Consider the following 20,959-nt stretch of genomic DNA (forward strand, 5'->3'; position numbering starts at 1 on the left):
TGTGAAATTTATTTTAAAATTGCATATCGGTTTTGTAAAATAAAAAAAAACGTTTAAAGTTCAAACATACATATATTATGGGAAGTTAATGTTACCATTCCAAAAAGACCAAAGTTGATGTTGATTCATCACGACTAACAGATGAATTTTACGATTGGTCACCAAGAAATAAATACATTACTAGTTTATAATATCGTACATTAACAATAAGTACATATTTGTACATTATACTATAAAAACATTAAAAATAATCAACGACTAATAAGAATAACAATAAAAAAACAATAAGCAATCAACTATTAACAAAAAATTTAGTAAATATTTAAAAATAATGACTAAAACTAATTTATTTATTAATTTGTCTATTAATATAAAATCACAACAACTTAGAACATCCTTCAAAAGTAGTTATTTAGAGTTTCAGTGACAATAAAACAACACTACATTTCCCCATCCTATTATAACTACATATTCACTTAATATTAAAATATTATTTACACATATTAAACTAAATAAAAGAATCGAGTATTATAATACATACTCGTACATATTTCAAAGAAACCTTGTTTTATATCGTTCAGAATTTGTGAGCTAAAACAGTAATTAAGATATAATATTAAGTATCCAAATAAAAATGTGTTTTATTTTACTTAGTATAATATTCCGATAATTTTAGTATGTGTGTTATTTTTTTTTTAACTATTTACAACTATTTTATCATAGGCCTGATTGAACCCCAGTGCAATTATAATTTACGTATTTTTATAAATGTCTTAACATTTATAAATTATAAGGTGCTTATAACATTTATAATTTATAAGCACCTTAGTGCTTAATTATTTACAACAATTAATTAAATGTTAGGTGATAACACTAACCGGCCTAGGAAACAAAAAATATTATATACCTAATAAAGGGAGATTTAAATGAAATATAAAAGATCAGAGAGAAAGCAAATAAAACTATCATTTGCAAAATTGTGTTTTTTCTAAACAATTGTAAAAAAGCCATAGGCGCCGATTCAGAACTAACATTCTATTACTAAAGAACTCTACACCGTTAATTTTCAAAATTTAGGTGGGTCGCTAAATGTAACATAATAAGGGCTATTTTTGGGACGTCACTATTATTTCTCAATATCTATTGCCTATGATGATTCGTGAAGTGAAATGATAAACAGGTATAAGCGACACAAATTATTTACAGCAGTAGCAACGTCAGGACTTCAAAGAAAATCCTTAAGTATGAGTCTAATCAATAATTGACAAATCAGTGCTCTTTTGGCAAGTAAATAACGGATTATAGGGCTCCACATTTATGTATCGTAAAATTAGATATAATATAGATATTAAATAGTTTTTTATTGTACGCCACCTAAAATATAGAAAGGATTAATTATGAAGTTAATAACTATTAATACATATTTAGAAGTTATTGAAAAAAATATACGTTTGTATCTTCGAACTTATTGCATTTATTTATGTAGGATTTATTTAGCAACCTAGTGATGTCACTGTATAAAGTTTATTTCATAATTAAAACCACAAATATGAAGCCTTATAACTCGTGAATACTAATCCTATATTTATTATAATGTAAACATTAGTGAAATCGATTAATAATTAATACAAGATACACACACTTGTATTATTTTTATTTCTAGTACCTTATTTGATATCATATCTATAAATATTTACAAATTACAAGAAAGCTCTACCATAACAGGCATAAAAAGTAACTGGAACAAACAAATTAATGAAAAATATAGACTTTAATCGATTTTTATAATTTTAATAATAGGTAGTACTTGCTAATTATTCAAATATCTAATAAGCCAATAAAAAGACAAAACGGAACCCATAAACATATTGTTGACTTGTGTAATTAAGATTTACTATTTTATATTTTAAAACAAACACAATCAATATTACTTTAGAATAAATAATGCAAAAACCTACGATCCTAGTATACGAAACCTAGACTTTAGTATAGTTATTTTATCGATTATCTTTACATCTACAGTTCGCTTTGTGAAGCTTTATTGTCAACACAGCCTTATAGAGTGAGATCACCCCATTGTAAGTAAAATTATTGTCATATCTCTATGATCCCTATGAACTAGTTATTATTATCATAATCACTTACTTATGTAACCTATCATTATAATAATATTAGGCAAAAATAATAATGAAGTAAAATTATTTTTTAATCTGCCATGACGATTAAACTTAAAACTTTATTCTCGAGTTGTTGAATCAAAATAACGTGAATGAATACGTAGGTACGGTCTAGAATTCAGTTTAAATTGTTTTTTAATATTACTTCCAATGAGAAAATAATATTTCCTGTTTTATCAACTGTGAATCAAAAATGCAGAATTTTGGTAGAGACGCAAAAGCGGTAAATATTTTAAGAAACGTTTTTCAACAAATAAACCTCCAAAAGTATCTGTAAGATATCTAGATAAAATAAATTGAGTAGGTACTTATTATTTATGTTTATTCCTAGTAACTTGATACTTATTACTAAATTCTAGCTAAAAATAGGTTTACGTTACTCTACGTTTCACAATCGGTGCGCGTCAACAAGTGTTTGGGGGATCGGTACCCTTTACGCCATCGTTTTGGACATTGTGAAAATTATCATTGAGAAAACAAATTATAACTAAAATCTTCTATGCGCATATTATTAGCCAAAAAACGTTAGATGAAAACGTCAATGGCGAGCTTTTATTGGCGAAAAGACCAACATTCAAAAAACAGATTAATGTGACTATGACGTGTTTAAAAACTTTTTCTATGATGGTCCATCTTTTTAAATCAGTTGTTAACTAACCCTACTAGGGTTTGACTACTGTTATATTGGCGTGCCTAATTTATTTTACCACGTTCTCCTGTGTCGTTAGTTGTTGTCATTTCATTGCACTATACGAACATACACTATAGCACGTTACAACTTTTTTCCTCGAAGCTCACGTTTCTACAGATCTTCATGGAAACCTAAAAATTTAGCAACTTCCGTGTGTGACAGTTTGAGAAAGAAGATCTTATTATCAGTACTATTTAGATTTTTATGTAAAACCTATAATAGAAATAAACTACTAATTTTTACATGCACAATTCCCGGCGATTTTACCACAATATCATTTAATAAAACACGTAAACAATAAACATTTTTACCTAGCCTGAAAGCAAACCTTTCATAACATTATATTGCAACAATATAAATGAATTAAGTAACATTTTAAACATTAATTTGAATTATTTGTGATTTGTATAAATCTGCATTATGCTGTAAATGAAATATTGACTTTAATCATTAATAAAAAGAATAAAAAATCATCGTTTTTACATATTTGGTGCGTCCATTTAAAAATAATGATACCATAATTTATAGCAATTTACTACGTTTCCTTACGTAAATATTTTTAAAATGTTTTATTTCTATAAAAATAATGTGATTTTATTATTCGTAATTAGATAATAACTACACATTCAAGTAATATTTCTCATCGTTATTCAAAATATATTACAGCACAGAATTGACGGCGTAGAGACTCTTTAAAACAACACTTGTTTTACATTCTAGTTATTCTATAATTCTAACAATTTTAGAAATAGTTTACAATGAAAATGATCCCTGATAAAAGGACGTCACCAAACTCCACAAACAAATTCATAATTATAACATTATGTAATTCATTTTTAATAAGTATCACGAAAGTATTAAATTAACAACAATAATTACCTCATAATATTACCAGTCAAATAATAATTGTAAATATTTAATTTCATGACATAATCAAATCAAAACAAATTGAGTTATTTTACTTGCTGTTTTTTGTGGCTCTGTGATGCAGAGCAAATCAACATTATTACAGACGAATAAATCTAGCATTGGATAAAGCTTATTATATCAATGATATTATAGGTTATGATAATTCCCACCCATGTCCAACAAGTTCTTGATATAAGTATTAACTCTAATCTATTTTCAGTAATTAGTAAATTATTATCATTTGCACGGCTATCGCCATCTTACAGCTAAGCTACCGTTTTTATTGTCCAGTTGAGTTCAACGACTATTTAGAGGACAGCAGTTACCAAACATGGAATCGCAATATTTCTACTAAAGACCTTTAGAAGCACTGTCTCTCCTATTCATAGTGAAATATTTCAAAATCTAAAACTTCATTTCATCATTTGGTTATATCGAGCATTCAGAATGTTACTTGTTGCTGGTTTCATAAAAAAATATTAATATTAAAGTGTTTTCTTACGACTAAAAGGTTTCTACTGGCTTGAAATTTAAGTTTAACAGACCTTAGTTATTCAGGTGTGGAACTTGGTGTGTCAATAGCCAATTATTTCGTATTTTTTCTGCCAAAGTGATTTATTTTGTGTTTATTTTAAACATGTCTTACCATAGACATACATACAATATTGTACCTACTGATATTGTAGGTAGAGAACTTTCACTAAGTCTTGATGTTCAATCTGCTTTTTTAAACTGTAGAAATTTAAACGATATTCTATGTTCTGTTACTGTCCTCTATTATTTAGTCTCTAACACTAAACCTTTCGCCTATATTTTCCTTATTTGATACGTTATTATACTTTTACAATTAATTTCAATAAACCTATCGGCATTCGAAAGCTACTTAATTATTATCGATTTTATCACCGATTTCATTGAGTTACTTATTATGTATTTCCGATTAAATGCTTTGGAAACTAAGAGCCTAGTTAACTATTTATAAATACCCCCACCCGATGACAGGGCTTTAAGGCAAATGTTTTATTTATTTGAAAAAGTATGTATAAATAAAACAAATTCGTGTTTTTACACGTTTGCCTGCGTATTTTCTGAAAAAAGCACATCATAGTGGGTCCATGCTGGCTCAAACTGGACCAATTGTATTTCAATTAGTACTACTTATTAAGTGTCATTTTGCGTTTATTTGAATTATTATAATCAAAAGAGAATCATGTTTATTGTCACATTTAATTTTATTGTCATTTATGTAAATGAATTTTACGATGTGCAATTTTTTAACGAGTGAAGTGGTCGAATTCAGTATCTAATTATTGTCTTTACATAAGTTATTAGTTTTTTTTATAATTTTGAAAACATTCGTAAGTTATGAGTGCATATTAACGAGTGAATTTCGTATATTTATTTGGTCTCATATTCTCCGTTATTGTCGTTGTTGGTTGAGAATCTTAATCTCTTCACCTAATTTTCTTATTAGCCTCAATAAAAGCAAAAAGATCTAGCACTTTCATAATTATTGTCGTTTTTAATTTATTATACTGGTCGAATTACCTCAAAATCTCAATCGAATTATTATTACTCGTGCTTTACTACCTTGTGCATTGTGCCTTATAACCCATATGAGTGTCAAAGTGTGGTGCAGTAATTACCTATATTATTTACAACAATCTACAAAAAACTATTGCTACTAAATTTTTAACTGGGTAAAATTAATAAGGTGCAAGTGGGAGAGTGCAAAGGGTAAATAAGCGTACTAGTGTCCATGCAATATTTAATAAATATATTTAAATATGCATCTACAAGTAACGAGATATTTATAAGTAGGTAGGTACATATCTACTCATGCATAATAGATTACATTTATTTACATAACAATATGAGTATCACATACTTTTGCGGCTTATATTAGGTACCTTAGTCAAACTAGTAAATCATATTCATACCGGCCTGCAAAAGAAAGTATCACACTTGGTTGAAACATTAAGTTACTCTTCTATACTTCTTAATACATAAAATTTAGTAAATCAATGTACCTTAGTCAAACGTCTTATAAAAATCATAAGAATGTTCAGTTTGAGCAAATAATGCTACCTAAACTCATTTTTAATTTATCTGTAGTAAGTAATTTGCAAATTATTTGATAAAATATCAGAATCAATTTTTTTTAAAGTATTTTTTACAATTCAAATACATATTTTGTAGGTATATTTACTAAAGTATCTTAAATATTCCTTTAATACAAGCATATACAACGCATCTACTCGTACATTACTCAATAGATAGGGAAATGTATGTAGTTTAATAGTAAATTAAAGTTGTATTGATTGTTAGTATTTCATCGTGAATTTTAAATTTTAACTATGAATAAAATAACAAAACAATAACAATAAATCGAACCTAGGATGATAACATTACTTCCCTCCACAGTTAACATTTTCGTTCTACACCTATTATAGGTAGATATTAAGTACATTTATATTTTCCAAATGGGTACAATACTAAATTTTGAACAATTACTTAAATATTTATAAACAGTTTACAACAATTTCATGAAACTTAGCTACGAGTAATGAAAATGTTCAGTTGTGCAAATTCTAATCAAACATACTCAACTAACTATTCATTGTTTAGCACGCGTTTTGAAACCTTTAAATAGTTGATTTGCTTCTTTGTGAACATCGGAAAATAATATTTATATAACTATAATATATTCTGATAGACAGTCGTGGTATGCACTTTTTTGTACTGAACTCTGAGATTATATCCAAGAAATAGACGCTATACAACGTAGTAACTGACTGACACTTAAAGCGTTGATATTTGATATGCAAATATAACTTATTTACAACTGTACAAAGATTATGCGTAAACAAATATTTAAAAATATGAGATTCAATTTAAATAACAAGTCTAATAGTAAATGACTATCATCTTTGAGCAATAATAACGAAATTCAATAGCTGATATTAAAATAATTTGGAAACAGGTACACATAGTCATATGTAGATACAGGTACACTATGTCGCAGGCGACGGATGCTAGAAACAACATGATATTTCGTACAAGCTATTGAATCAAAACAGTAATAAATGTATTTTTTTCTACCTATCTATAAAAATATAAGGAAATCCATACCGGACCAGGATTACTTAAGAAATACCTGAAACAAAGTTAGATCCAAATTATTATTATCGGACTGGCATCAAAAGAAAGGAATGGGGCAGTCTTAAAGAATCACGTTTTTTTGCTCTTTCATTTCTCACTTTACTTACAGGTGCGTAGCTAACACGGACCCGGCTGTCACCAGAATGCTTGTGAGCACTCATCTCGGTAAGTGCCATCAGTGGAAGACTGCACGGGTTTGGCCTAGTCATGAAGCCCGGCTTATAATGATAGTTTTATCTACGAGTAGGTACTAAGCAACTCACTTTAAAGTCTCTTTCAGTCCTAAGTCTACTGGTCTAGTTCTATATGACTCACCTTAAAGGACTAGTAAGTGCCATCGGTGGGGTCCTGGTATTGCTGCGCGGGCGGCTGCACAGGCTCGGCCTGGTAACAATGGTCTACATAGGGGTCTGCATACATACACAATATAAAATACTTAGCTTTTGAGTTTACTCACCTTATCACTAGTTTAGTTCTATATCACTCACCTTAAAGGTCTAGTAAGTGCCATCGGTGGGGTCCTGGTATTGCAGCGCGGGCGGCTGCACAGGCTCGGCCTGGTAGATGGCGCCGGACACGAAGGGGTTGTTGGGCACGTGCTTCTCGGGCGCGGGGGGGCGCGGCGGAGGGATGGCGCCGTACCCTGCGTTCTCAGTGCCCTTGAGTGGGGCTGATGGCTGCTCCGACTGAAGTAATAAGTCATTGTAATGTACAAAATATAGAAAGACCTAAACCAATCTAAACGCAGACCTGGAATGGCGGTGTTGAATTTTATCAAAAAGATTGTAAATCTGGTAATTAAGCTCAACTGAGCTTATTTGCTTTAAGTATTACGAGTGTGTATCTTTTGTCTTAAATTGTTTCATCTAAATACTAAATTCTGCGTATTTTTTAAATTAAAGCGGATCAGAAATCCTATTGCCGGTGATAAACCATGGCAATGATCTACAAAAAACTTCCCTGAAGTATGTGTCTTTATAAAAATTGCAATTTCACAATATTTTCGCATAAAAAGGAGTCCTCATTAAAAATGGAGTAAAATAAGCCATAAACCATCCTTTCCATCGCGCAACACAAGTTTAGCACAAAAGAACACCCACAGAGATATGGCTATAGATTATTCAAACATATCAGATGATACATACAAAGGTCGTCTCATGGTCCAGCGACTTGACAGGCGTCTCGTACGGCTGGGTGGGTTCCGCCCACGGCTGCAGCTCGCCCGAGGCGAATATGCCGTATATTGTGATGCCGATGAAATGTACCGTGGCGCCCATGAGGAATACGTCGCGCCACTCCGTTATAGCTTTCGCGTAGATTTTCTAAAAATGTTTAGTAGTACAATATTACGGAATATTTGAGAGAAATCAACTAAAATGAATGAATAACTAAGTAATAAAGTCACAGATTGTTATAAATTTTGTTCTTAAGTATAAATAAATAATTTCTTTTATCAAAATCCATTTAATAGATTTTGCGTCTAAAAGTAACAAATATCAATATAGACATAGTACATCCACAGACGCTTTTGCGTTTATAATATTAGTAAGATAGTATGTACTACCTATGTCGTTAGCAAATGGGTAGACGAAAGAGAGAGGCTGTCAATAGTGATTTTGTATTGTGCTTCTAACGGACTATTTTTAGAAAATAGGTAACATGATACGAGCTTTGTTTCCACTGTGCTCAATATTCTTGCATGATATGATTCGAACAATATACCTTTTTTAAGGGTTTCATACATTCGTCATAAAATAGAATAGGTAAGCGAAATTTTTCATCTCTGTGACAAATAGACAATAATCCTCCCATAAACTCAGGTTTTCTCTCCTCCTAGTTTAGAAAATCATATATGCTTAAACCTCGTCCTGTCCTCATCATTTGAAAGTAAATATGAAAACAATCATATTTCTACGACTGCTCATTCAAAATTGCCTAAGCAGCTTTAGCCGGTAGATGTAGTTCTTCCGAACCCCTTTAAAGCAAAGGCACCCGTGCGCAATGTCCCGACTGCGGCGATAATAAAGTGCTTAGCGATAGTAGCCGCCTCGCCGCGCACCCACGCTCATTCGGTATTCCATCCGCACTCCTACAGCGCGATTTCTTTTTTAAATTAGCCACGGCCGAGTGTCCTTTTTTGTTTCGCGAGGAAAGCGATACCTTGTTTAGGGGAGAACATTTGTCAATAACGATGGAGAAACGAGAAACTCTGTTATTGTAATTCTATTGTGAGAATAAAAGTAATAACTGTAACGGTGACGTCGCGTTATACATTTATTCATATCGTAGCTTCGAATTTTACTTGGAAGCGACACAATTTGTTACATTAATGTATTATGGTTTAGGGGTGGAGGCAACAATGAAATGGTCACCTCCTTACTTATTGAATACGCTAAGTGACGTTTGCCCTGAATACCTACTCTATAAGTTAGGTTGGACTAAATGATAGAATACTCAACCCAAGTAGAGATTATCAACAAATTAAGCAGTTTGAATCAAGCACATTGATATGGTTACAGATGTTGTAAGACCGAGAACAAATAGTGTAGGATTTATTATGTATAAGGAGCTTGACTCAAGCATCAAGCAAATATTATACTCGTAGCAGCACTCAAGCAGGCGTGACTTAAGTGAAAATCTACATACTTAAGTCAAGTTAAAAAAAAGTAGCTTGCACGTTTTAACTTTTTTTAAATTACTACTGCCTTAAGACAATACAAAATTATTGATAGATTTCGATTTTATAATACGAAAAACATCTACTAGATTTGCAGATCTACCTATTTAAACTTTCATACCCATTTCAATCTTAGCAAGTAGATTATTAAAATTGAGTATGCCAAGTAACACCAACCCTGTCTTGAGTTATGTAGTCAATCACGATGGGTACCAGGAACCCAGCGATGGTGCCGATGCCATTCGACAGCCCCATGAGGATGGACGCGTACCGAGGAGCGATATCCAGGTGGTTCACGTTGTACCCTGATATTGCGAAGCCACTGAACGCCACACCCATGGTCAGCTCTATTGTAGCTACGTACTAAAATAGACAACACATTTTTCAAAATCTAAACAAGACAATAGCTTCTGAAGTAAAATCAAAATCATAAATATTTTATTATATTTTGGCACATAAAATATAAATGTCAAAAATGATTTAAAAAAAGGTAGCACACAACAACACACAACGCAAGGACACTTTACATGTCTCCTTTCTTTTGGACTCTACCAGCGCTTAGAGACAAACATATGGCAAGTGCTGAGAAGAAACGCCGGAACAAACTTAGTCACCACTGAGATAGAGTCATAGCAAACACGATATGAAAAAGTTCAAAATGGATTTAGGATTACATGTCATAAACACAATGACCCAAAATACGGACATAAATGTATATATATTTACATAATTGGCTTTCCCAAAAGATAATTCATAGTTATATGTCTACCATTAACGCATTTAGTCACTCGTGAAATCTTACTTGACGAAATTCCTTTAAGGTTGTAACTGTTTCAAGACATATTAAAATATCCGTTCGTTCAATTCGTTTTATCTATGCGAATTATGAACGGACTTTAAACTGAAATTAATAATAGATATTTATTTAACTACACTCGCGAGCAAAAATATGGAATCACCCTATTTATTCCGAGCGATCATAACAACTAAATGACTAATAGAAGATCAATAAAAATGGTACCATTTTAAAGGAGATATTATAAACTTAAAATTGATACCATAGATACATACAATACATAGTCATTCAGTTCTTAAGATCGCTTGGAACACAAAGGGGTGATTCCATACTTTTGCTCGTAAGTATACTAATAAATTTTGGTGTATATAGTGGACTAAATAGACTAACCTTATTATTGGCGTAGGCCACGAGAACGAAGAAGAATGCTTCCATGCCGAAGCCGCCACAGTTGAACAGTTTCCTCACGTTGGTGGTGGTCATGATGTTGTTCTTGCGCAGGTAATCGGCCAACATACCGCCGATAGGCACGAGTGACGTCATGATCAGGTGAGGTATAGCGCCAACGAAACCGGACTAAAAGTATGTTGATTTTGAGAAATAATTGTATCACCTTTTTAACATAATAAACAAGTTACACAAACTATGAAGAAAGAAGTAAAAAGATTGGTAACTCAAATAATTCATTCTCAACTTTAATTGCAAAATCTAAAAATGGATGTAAAAATTTGGTACCTCAGTAATCTCCATTTTAAACCTGCTGCTGAAATATGCCGACTGGAATATGACTAACAAACAGAAGTTCCATGTTCTGCAGAAGTTGGCCACAATGATAGCGTAAACCTACAATGGAAAAACAACTGTCTTACCACGATCACAGAGTGACAAATTGAATGAGCAACATGTGAAAGATGAAACAAGTCATTAAAGTTATCAACATTAACGGTTACTATAACTTAGATCGGTATTTTCTTATGAAATTTGATAGACTTTTAACGTTTTTTACGGTCAAAGTTAAAGTGGTGCTACTCAGCCTTAGTTTGGGTGTATCTTGTAATATCTAATAATGTTTTAATTTTATTAATGAAGTTCATAGTTACCGGAGGTGAGGTCGCGAATTCCTTCCAAGGTGTAGCCCAAAAGCCAGGCATGGCAGCCTGGGAAGCCGTTCCCAGCGACTCCTCAATGTAGGTCAGCTCCTTGCCAGCGATGTGTGGGTGCTTACTCGGCTTCTCGAATACCAGCCAGAGCCACATCGTGTACCTTTGAGGCAGAATATACATTTTATTAGGTACTAGCGGCCGCCCGCGACTTCGTACCCTTAGGGGTTGAATTTTGCTATTCGAACTTTTCTCGCCGTAAAACCATCCTTGGAATTCAACGAACATTAAAAAAAAGAATTGGTAATATTGGTCCAGGCGTTGTTGAGTTATGCGCTTAGCTACACATTTTGCGATTCATTTTTTATATTATAGATAACTGCAAAATTGCTATTACGAAATCACGTAGGAAGATTTTGCTCTACAATTCTACATCGACGATAATAATGTGTGCCAAGGAATAATTCACACGATTTTATATTGCCTTTTGCTTCCTTTACGACTGCATTCAAAGAAATCAACTCCATTTTAAATTGCGTTCTTTATCTATTGTCATTCATAATTAACTGTCGTAAAGTCACTGTGAACTTACAATCATTCACTATAACTTTCATAGCTTACGATGCCCTGCAAAGAATATTTCTTTATCTAGTGAAATTAAAACTAGACCACGCATCTTACTGTTTATTTATTAATTTCAGGTGGCAAGTAATCAATTGATTCTCAAGTGTATCCTCAGTACTTTTTTCCTGGTGGGATCCGGCAGGTCACTAATCCACCTTATTAAAAAAAATATCCGTCTTGTGGGCCACCCTTTGTTAACGTAGACTGAAGACTCGTTCCCTCTACTGTATGCGGTTCCATAAAAAAGAGGGATCTGTATTCCACACAGCTGCTAAGACTTACCAAATGACCCCGAAAACGCCATAGAAGTAGAACGGCGCCTCCCACGAGATGTAGTCGGTAAGCAGCCCTGACAGCGGCATGCCCACCACGATCCCAGCGTAGGTGCCACAGAAGGCCAGCGTGGCCAACCGCGAGCGCTCCAGAGGCGGCGCCCAATTCCGCCAGATGCCGTGGCAGGAGGGGTACGTTACACCCTGTATATGGAATGGTGTTAGGTTCCGATGCCTAGTTCGACAACTGAAGACTATTGATTTAATTGATAAGTTAAAATGTAATTAAAACAAAAATAATACATGACATTTTACCATCATATAATTATCTCTCCCCTATATCGAATCGGTTTAATACTTTAACCTATTCCGAATAACTTTATTGCATAGAATGTTCAGGAAAAATCTAAGTTATTCAATCTTTTGTGCTCATCATACAATGTCTATTCTCATGAGACGACCTTTATAAAAAGATGACACATCTCAGTATATGATCGTATCAGCGTTTCCCGGTATTAGATTTAATAGGATAGCGCTGGCATTGAAAAATCAACTAAGCCGGGATGTACTGAGCGGAGCAAATACGTAGCCATGGCGACGGAGGGCCCGATAATCCTAAAGAGGCTTTGTACTTTGGAAATGATGCCGACTGTACTCGAGTGCGATTCGAGATGGATACGAATCGATGTGCTATCTAATTGAAAACCGACCCTCCGAAACGATAATGCTGATAAAAGAAATATTAGGATTTCAATTAAAACATCTGCCGGCTATGACTGATTGGATTGTTATCCTATGCCTTTACAGTGTTATGTTCGATATTGTGATTATCTCGTCGAGTCCCTAAGTTAGATAATAGGTAATCTATGATGTTAAAGTATGAAATTGCCTTTTTCCATATATAGGTTACCTACATTTCTGCGATTTTTTAAGGAAACACAAAGCATTAAGTAGTGTTAAAGAAATTAAATACTAAATCGGCCATTTCATACTTTAACCTCTATTACTTTATTGCATCGATGTCACTATTCTCTGACTTAACGGACTGTTTATTTTGTGGGAGAATTAAGTATGATTATAGTACCCTTTCTTTACTTTGGTAAGATGTACCCATGCTTTAAACATTTTATTTCACCGCAAATTTTCCCTATATTCCGCCTCAACTTTCATGTTATTATTCAATCATATCGTATTAAATTAGCATCGCCCTACACCATTGCGCTTTGTTAAAGATACAGCGTATTATGCAGAATTTAGTTTATCTATTGTACCAAAGGAAGGGGAGTGGAATCCAAACGTGACGAACGTATTCGATACAGTTCGGCTTCAAAATTTTAAGCGTCAGTAATAAGCTTGATCATGCTCCGGCACGGACTGAATGCCAAATGTCGGAAATTTTAAACGTATGGCGTTATACTCGTTACATGCTCATCTGGGAGTTGCTACCCCATGGTTTTTGAAGTTATGTTGATAATATAATCAGCACACATTCCAATAACGTTTGTAGACACTTTCTGTTTTCGTGAATATGTCACTAATTTTATAATGGAAACGATTCTCACAATAGGGTTATATTTTTTTACAATCTATGTAAATCGTAAATCCCTAAAAAATCAGCTAAAACAAAAATAAGTTAAACATTAACAAAATTGTACTTACTTCAACAAACCCTTGAGCTACTTTGAGAATCACAACAGCAGCAGGTCCCACAGACATGGCTCCGGGTATCGCCATATTCAACAAAGCTGATATGGCAATGGCCGCTCCGAAGATCCTGTTAGCCGGGTACATCGAGGCCAGGAAGCCTCCTGGCACTTGGGTGATCAGGTAGCCGAAAAAGTACGATGAGTCGATCGAGGACTCCACCTCCACAGTCCAGTTGAATGGCGTATTCTGCTCAAGAAGGATATTATTATAAGAACGGCGTTTTAATAATGGCGTTATTATTAACACCGTTCGTTGTCTGAAATAAACTCTTTGCATCACAAAGTTGCCGGCATTCACTCCACATTCTTTTGGGACAACAAAAAGGATTCTTGAAACTTACTGTGGAAACGATTGTCCGAGTGTTGGGAGTTCGTTCTAGTTTGATCTTTTGTCCGTATTTTTAATTGTTCTCCGTAGAACTTATCTATTTTATATTTCAACGGCCTTTATGTAAGTACTTAATGAATAGCTAATGCACATACTTAATATTCGTTTAATTGATGCCTCCCTTTATTAAAATGACCCAAATGTATGTGGTGTGAGACGACACAAAATCGTGATGCAATCACTATGCTTTCTAGTTATACTCGTAGTTAGGTCATAGCAGACTTGATTCAATTTGAATATTTGATAAGGAAGAATATACTTATACTAAGATTTTATAACAAATAGTACCTGAGCATAATAATATGTTTGGGTGATGTGATGAAATATGTAAGCTTTCTTTTCGCATAGTCAGGTAAGAAGAGGTGAAGGCGTATCTTTTATATGGAGCACTTACGTTGATCTCCGACATCTTGAGCTTGGCCATGCTCATGTTGCATCGCATGCCGAACATGATGCTGAAGCCGAAGCAGGCCAGCAGCGCCACCGTGTACCGCGCCGACAGGCATGGGCACTCGGCGCGGATGTACTTATCTGCGATCCACACATTTACTTATAACCCCTATTTATTTATAAACAGACTAAAAGTCTACAGGGTGACTTTGAAATCGTAAGCATTCTTTTAAAATAAGACTCTACTCATGATACATAGTAGGTACATTCCCCAAATATGAGACTTCACTATACATACTTCGAATACAAACATTACCTATGGGTCGTGGTGGTGGCCTGTCAGGAGACGGTGGCGTCTCCAAGTCCTCGCCATCGTACATTTGATAACCCTTCTGCCCCACATGGAAGGTTTCATATTGTGAGTTCCTGCAACAAAGAAAACGATTGTCAGTAAACGAAATATTACCCAAGACTAGTTTGATAAACTAGAAAGACTTCTAGTTCTTGAAAATCTAAGGCTGAGTTGCGCCACCTAACTTTAACGATAACCGGTGCTTTTTGTATGGAGTTTGACAGATTTTTGACGTTTGTTACAGTTAAATTAAGATGGTTCAACACAGCCTAAGCATTTAATTTAGGTACCTACTTAATTGTTTTTTATTCCATGATGTACCTACCTAATAAATAAAATGATCAAGATCACACGATATTTCTTGCCAATGAATATTATTTAAAATCCATCAAAAGCTGTTCAAAGGCTTAGTTACTCTGAACTGTTTTATATTATTCGACTGATATTTAACTTACAAGACGCGCGTAACTATCAGATGATTTAGGGTTAATCTACCTTGCAAAACAAATTCATATCTCCAGCATTTTCCGAACAGGTTAATTAAAACGGGAGTGGAAGCGATGCACATCTGCTCCCGAATAGGATTAAAAAACATAACAAGTACTTTATCGACACGAGAGATGGGAAGCGCAGGTAGTAAACATGAGATTCGAGATGCGATTAGTTTATATGCATCAAACGAGGAGACATAGGGCATGATTATATTTTTGTACTCTATCAGAAATATGTTTCGTTAATTTCGTTAAAATAAGTATAAAAAGACAACGAAATTTTTGAAACCGTAGGTAGGCACTTGTCAATAGTACCTAATATTTGTTTTAATGAATGCAAAACAAAAACCTATTCAAAAAAATATGTGATGTTCTCTTCTGTGTCCGCGAACATTGAACTGTCAATGGAATTCCCTCGAAACATCCTCACTGAGCCAACACTATCGCATGTATTCTACAAAAATAGCTCGCTACATCATGGGGTAACCGATTTCAAGCGATGTTCTTTTGTTTTACGTTCGCGTACATTGAAGTGTCAATCGAATGATTCGCTCGAAGCACATCCTCATTGGGCCAACACTATCGCGCGTATCCTGCAAACATCGCTCGCGACATCACATGTAACCGAATTTTAACCGATGTTCTTTTGTTTTACGTTCGCGAACATTGAAGTGTCAATCGAATGATTCGCTCGAAGCACATCCTCATTGGGCCAACACTATCGCGCGTATCCTGCAAACATCGCTCGCGACGCGCGTAACCGAATTATCGCGCGCCGCCGAGCAGTAGCGCAGTCAGCCATCACGCCGCCGATTGAGTTATCGCCGGGAGCATGACGCGATCCATTGTTTGGAACTAACAGCTTGGACCTATGCATGTGTTATTGGATAGCTTATTTTTAAATATGCAACGTTGTACCTAAAAAAACTTGGTCAACCCGCTGCTGTCAAATTCTGTAGATTCGCCTGAGAAAATGTTCGTAGTTCTTACGGGCGGGCGCTTGCTAGCCACATGCATTAATTTGAACTTGAACCTCCAGTGTATAAGTATTTTTATTTAAATGTTTCTAAGGAGATTGTAATAACATAGATATTTTCCTCTTTCACCATAAAGTAAACTCTCAATATCATTGCATTAGCCACAGAAAAATGTAGAGCTTGACCAAACCAATAATTTATACCTACCAACCAAAACATTAGCGATAACATCGCTACCGGGTAGAAGCATTGGCGTGTAAATTCATTTTTCCGCTGACAAAAGTAATAAATGTGACTATCTGTTCGCTCCCCCATTTAGACGCCATCGGTAATGAATCGTCGCATAAAAGGCATAACCAAGTGGAAGCGACGCTCCCCCCGATGCGCTGACTGGACGAGATATCATGTCAACAGTCGTAGCCGGATAGACGCTAATTTATTCATCATTTGAGGCAAAACACATTATTATATTAATGGGAGAGTACCAGTGTCTGAATTAAACAATGCTTGTTCAATTAAAAATCAGATTTTCATCGTTATACAGGGTGGAGACGATAAGTGATCTCACTCGATTATTATTCCTAAATTATACAAGATATCGAAAAATTGGTTACTGATCCTGAAAGTGCTTCACGAGCTCTTTCAAACGGTATCAAATAATAGGTTACAGAATAACTGGATCGGTCCGAAAATTCAATGTTTTCCATACATTTAGTACAGCCACACAATATCAAAAACTATGCAAGATATCGTAAAGCCATTTACTAATCCTAAAAGTGCTTCACGAGCTCTCCACAAAACGGCAACAAAAATATAATCTTATATAGTTTAGAAATAATGGAGTGAGATCACTTATCGTATCCACCCTGTATTTCTTTGTGATGAACTTTGTGAGGTACTTAAATGTAGTTGCTTCTTAGGGCTTTCCTTTTGCACTAACTTTGAGCTACAAAGGATGTGCTATGTCAAGAAAATGAAACATAGATTCAAACCCTCGCACGTGTTTAGAATTTCCGTAGAACCTAACTGAAAGCCAAATGCTCTTAGAATAAAGCTTATCTATTCTCACAAGATGCTACTATCATAGACTACATATACAAATTCATATGCTTACGTACATTACTGAAGGCTTCACGCCATATGAATGTTAAGCTATATAACGGTATATTATAATATTCTCTGACAGAACGGAATATTTATTTGATGACTTCGTTAGAATATAAATATTACGTTACTTGCAAATACAATGATAATCCCATTTGAGCTTTAAATTACTGAATTAGTAACTTAGACTACTTATTAGACTATATGTACTTGTTTTATGTGACTTATAAATGTTAGAGAAATGATATAGTAGGTAATGGTTTTAAAATGAATAGATTACGCTATAGGTAAGATAAAAGTATTGTCATTTAAGCTCCCCCGCGTAGGGTTGTCACAGCCCGCTAATGCACCCCACACACGGCCTGTAATTACGCGCGTTATTCAAAACGCCGTAATTGCTGTTTAGGCCGTGACTACGCCCCGATAATGGATACAGTCATTTTGATGTTTAACTTCGCAGATTAATAGAGTTACAAAGTTTGTAGTCATGAAATTATGTAGAAATACATTTATTTTTTCTTCTGCAGGAAGAATTGAAATGGGAAACAAAAATATGAGGGTTAAGCCTTGTTAATAAAAAAATCTTGTAAGTTAAGACTTTCTGCCTCAAGATTTTACTGTGACGAAAAAAGTCAGAACAGACTTGAAACCATATTTTACAATATTTTATGATTATGGATTTAAAGATTATTTTACTACATTGAAAAGTTACATTATAAGCGAAAGAAAAGTTTTATCTCCAATTTAGCAGTTAGGTGTGACTGCTTTAAATTGAGTTCCCTCCGCAAGCCGGTTTCCTAATAGTTTCAAACTACATTACCAAGTAACGTATTGTTAAGTTCAAAGCTAGTGTCAGTGTGCTTTAACTTTCCTAAACCACTTGGAAAATCGCACTCTCATATTCATATAGTTTTCCCGGACTTTAATAGAGGTAATACTTTTTTGCTTTGCTGTAAAAACCAATAAATTCACACTTGAAAATACAGGTTTCTCGACTCCTCGAAGACAGAACTCCTGGATCAGACGTGAAGAGCAGGGGAGCACCAAGGGGGTGTATTGCGTAGATCACAATATGCACTTGAGCATACCCCACTATGAATACCTACAGAGCACAGGGAGGAATGCTGCGACTTCTTAATTAATTAATTAACGCCTCAGGAGACGAGTGGATATTCAATGGTTGTGTTTATAATTATACCATAAGATAGAGATTTACACGGTACATATTCGTGGTTTTAGGGATATTAGTAGTTGATAGAGATGCTTACTAGAAAGATCCGATATGTATGTATATGACACAGATTAAAGTAACATAACTTTAAAAAATTTAACAAAAAATCTTAAGCATTAACTGCTTACCACTGATAAATCTTTAGCAATTTGAATTTATAGCAATTAATATGACTTGATTTACAGTTCCTCTATTGGCGTATAGTAATTTTGAATTGAAATCTCGACCCTACTATCGGTTGAACACTTCTTCTTGTGTTGCCAAAATTTCCTAATGTATAAGTCAGACCTTGCCAAAAACTAGCGGACAATAATAAAAATGACGGTATTTCGAGCCCATCCCTGGGCGGGCGAGTGGGACGGGGCGACTATTACACCCCTGAGCCCACCCCCTCTAATTGATTTACAATTGTCGGTTAAATTTGTTTCCCGACCACCCCACCGATCACGATCGCCGATCGCGAACGCTTAAGTTTAGCTATCTAGGTGAATAATAAAAAGCCAAGCGTTACGCGGTCGGTGACTTGAAAGTCATTGTTTGTTTTATTATGAACTTGCCTTCATTTCTACGATTTTGCAAGCTTTGAGATCCTTACTAGGCCAGTAAAATTAGATTTTAAATCGGAAATAATTCCTACAAAAGATTTTATTGCTTTAATGGCTTTATTGGTTGCCCACTAAGACTCTCCTAGGTTTTCGACTTCGACGGAGTTGTGCTTAAGTGGTGGGGGCCCCCGAAAGGGGCGCTTTTTCGGTTTTCCGGTTATACCGCGTAAAGGACTTACCCTATCGAAAAGTGTTCTTCCTGACGGTTGAAGAGCATTTTATCCTGCATTAAATAAGACCAAATTCATATGTTTTGGACAAACCGTTCTCGTGCAAATGTTCTGCAAAGTAGAAAATATCAGTATAATTAATGACCCTCTCCACGTCCAATAGCTCATCACCCGTAGGCTCCCAAGCCTTGTAAAGGGTCGCCTTAACCAGCTTATCCCTGTCAAGGCTCACGAGTTGGATTCGCTTATCCTTGTTCGTCCCAGCCGTTCCTTAACTGCGGTTGCTGCACCTCTTCCTGGCACTCTCCTGAACGACTCTGTGTTACCTAATGTGGTTGCCCCTCTTCCTTGTACTCTCCTGTGCGATTGCATTGCTTAGCCATATGCCTGGTCCAAGGTTCGACGCCACAAAATTAACTTCGTACGCGTGAAAATACTTAAAATACTATTTTCCGTGCTTACAACATTTTTCTTTACTGCTTCGCCTCTATTAGTCGTAGAGTGATTGTATATATCCTATAGCCTTCCTCAATTTATGAGCTATTCAACACAAAAATAATTATTTCAATCAAACTAGTGATTCTTGAGATTAGCGCGTTCAAACAAACAAACAAAAAACTCTTCAGCGTTTTAATATGAACTTGTTGTAGTTGATTTTTGGCGTCGAACCTAAGACCAGGCATACGGCTAGGCAACGTAGTCGTGCAGGAGGATACAAGGAAGAGGGGCAGCCACAGTAGGTAACACAGAGTCGTTCAGGTAAGTGCCAGGAAGAGGTGCAGCAACCGCAGTTAAGGAACGGCTGGGACGAACAAGGATAGGCGCATCCAGCTCGTAAGCCTTGATAGGGTTACACTGGTTGAGGCGCTCCTTTTCAATACTTGGAAGCCTGCGGGTAACGAGCCATTGGACGTGGAGAGGGTCATTAATTATGCACATATTTTCTACTTTGCCGAACATTTGCACGAGAACGGTTTGTTCATAACATATGAATTTGATCTTATTTAATGCAGGATTAAATGCCCTTCAACCGTCAGGAAGAGCACTTTTCGATAGGGTAAGTCCTTTACGCGGTATAACCGGAAAACCGAAAAAGCGCCCATTTCTGGGGACCCCCACCACTAAAGCACAACTCCG

The 20,959-nt window shown here is 34.9% G+C and overlaps 1 protein-coding gene across 1 annotated transcript in view; it reads right to left on the bottom strand.

The window, feature by feature from the left end:
- Positions 1-52: 52 nt before the first annotated feature.
- Positions 53-20,959, bottom strand: part of LOC135072530 (vesicular glutamate transporter 1) — a 51,860-nt gene continuing 30,953 nt past the window's right edge. The window contains exons 3-13 of the mRNA XM_063966472.1: positions 15,209-15,318; positions 14,897-15,033; positions 14,068-14,301; positions 12,419-12,612; positions 11,513-11,675; positions 11,148-11,255; positions 10,803-10,988; positions 9,794-9,979; positions 8,085-8,261; positions 7,428-7,625; positions 53-6,934 (exon numbers count right to left, since the gene is read on the bottom strand). Of these exons, the coding sequence (XP_063822542.1) occupies positions 7,437-7,625; positions 8,085-8,261; positions 9,794-9,979; positions 10,803-10,988; positions 11,148-11,255; positions 11,513-11,675; positions 12,419-12,612; positions 14,068-14,301; positions 14,897-15,033; positions 15,209-15,318 (1,684 nt within the window). The 3' untranslated portion in view covers positions 53-6,934; positions 7,428-7,436. The remainder of the gene's footprint in view (positions 6,935-7,427; positions 7,626-8,084; positions 8,262-9,793; positions 9,980-10,802; positions 10,989-11,147; positions 11,256-11,512; positions 11,676-12,418; positions 12,613-14,067; positions 14,302-14,896; positions 15,034-15,208; positions 15,319-20,959) is intronic.

This window comes from Ostrinia nubilalis, chromosome 6 (assembly GCF_963855985.1).
Source record: "Ostrinia nubilalis chromosome 6, ilOstNubi1.1, whole genome shotgun sequence".
Lineage (NCBI taxonomy): Eukaryota > Metazoa > Arthropoda > Insecta > Lepidoptera > Crambidae > Ostrinia > Ostrinia nubilalis.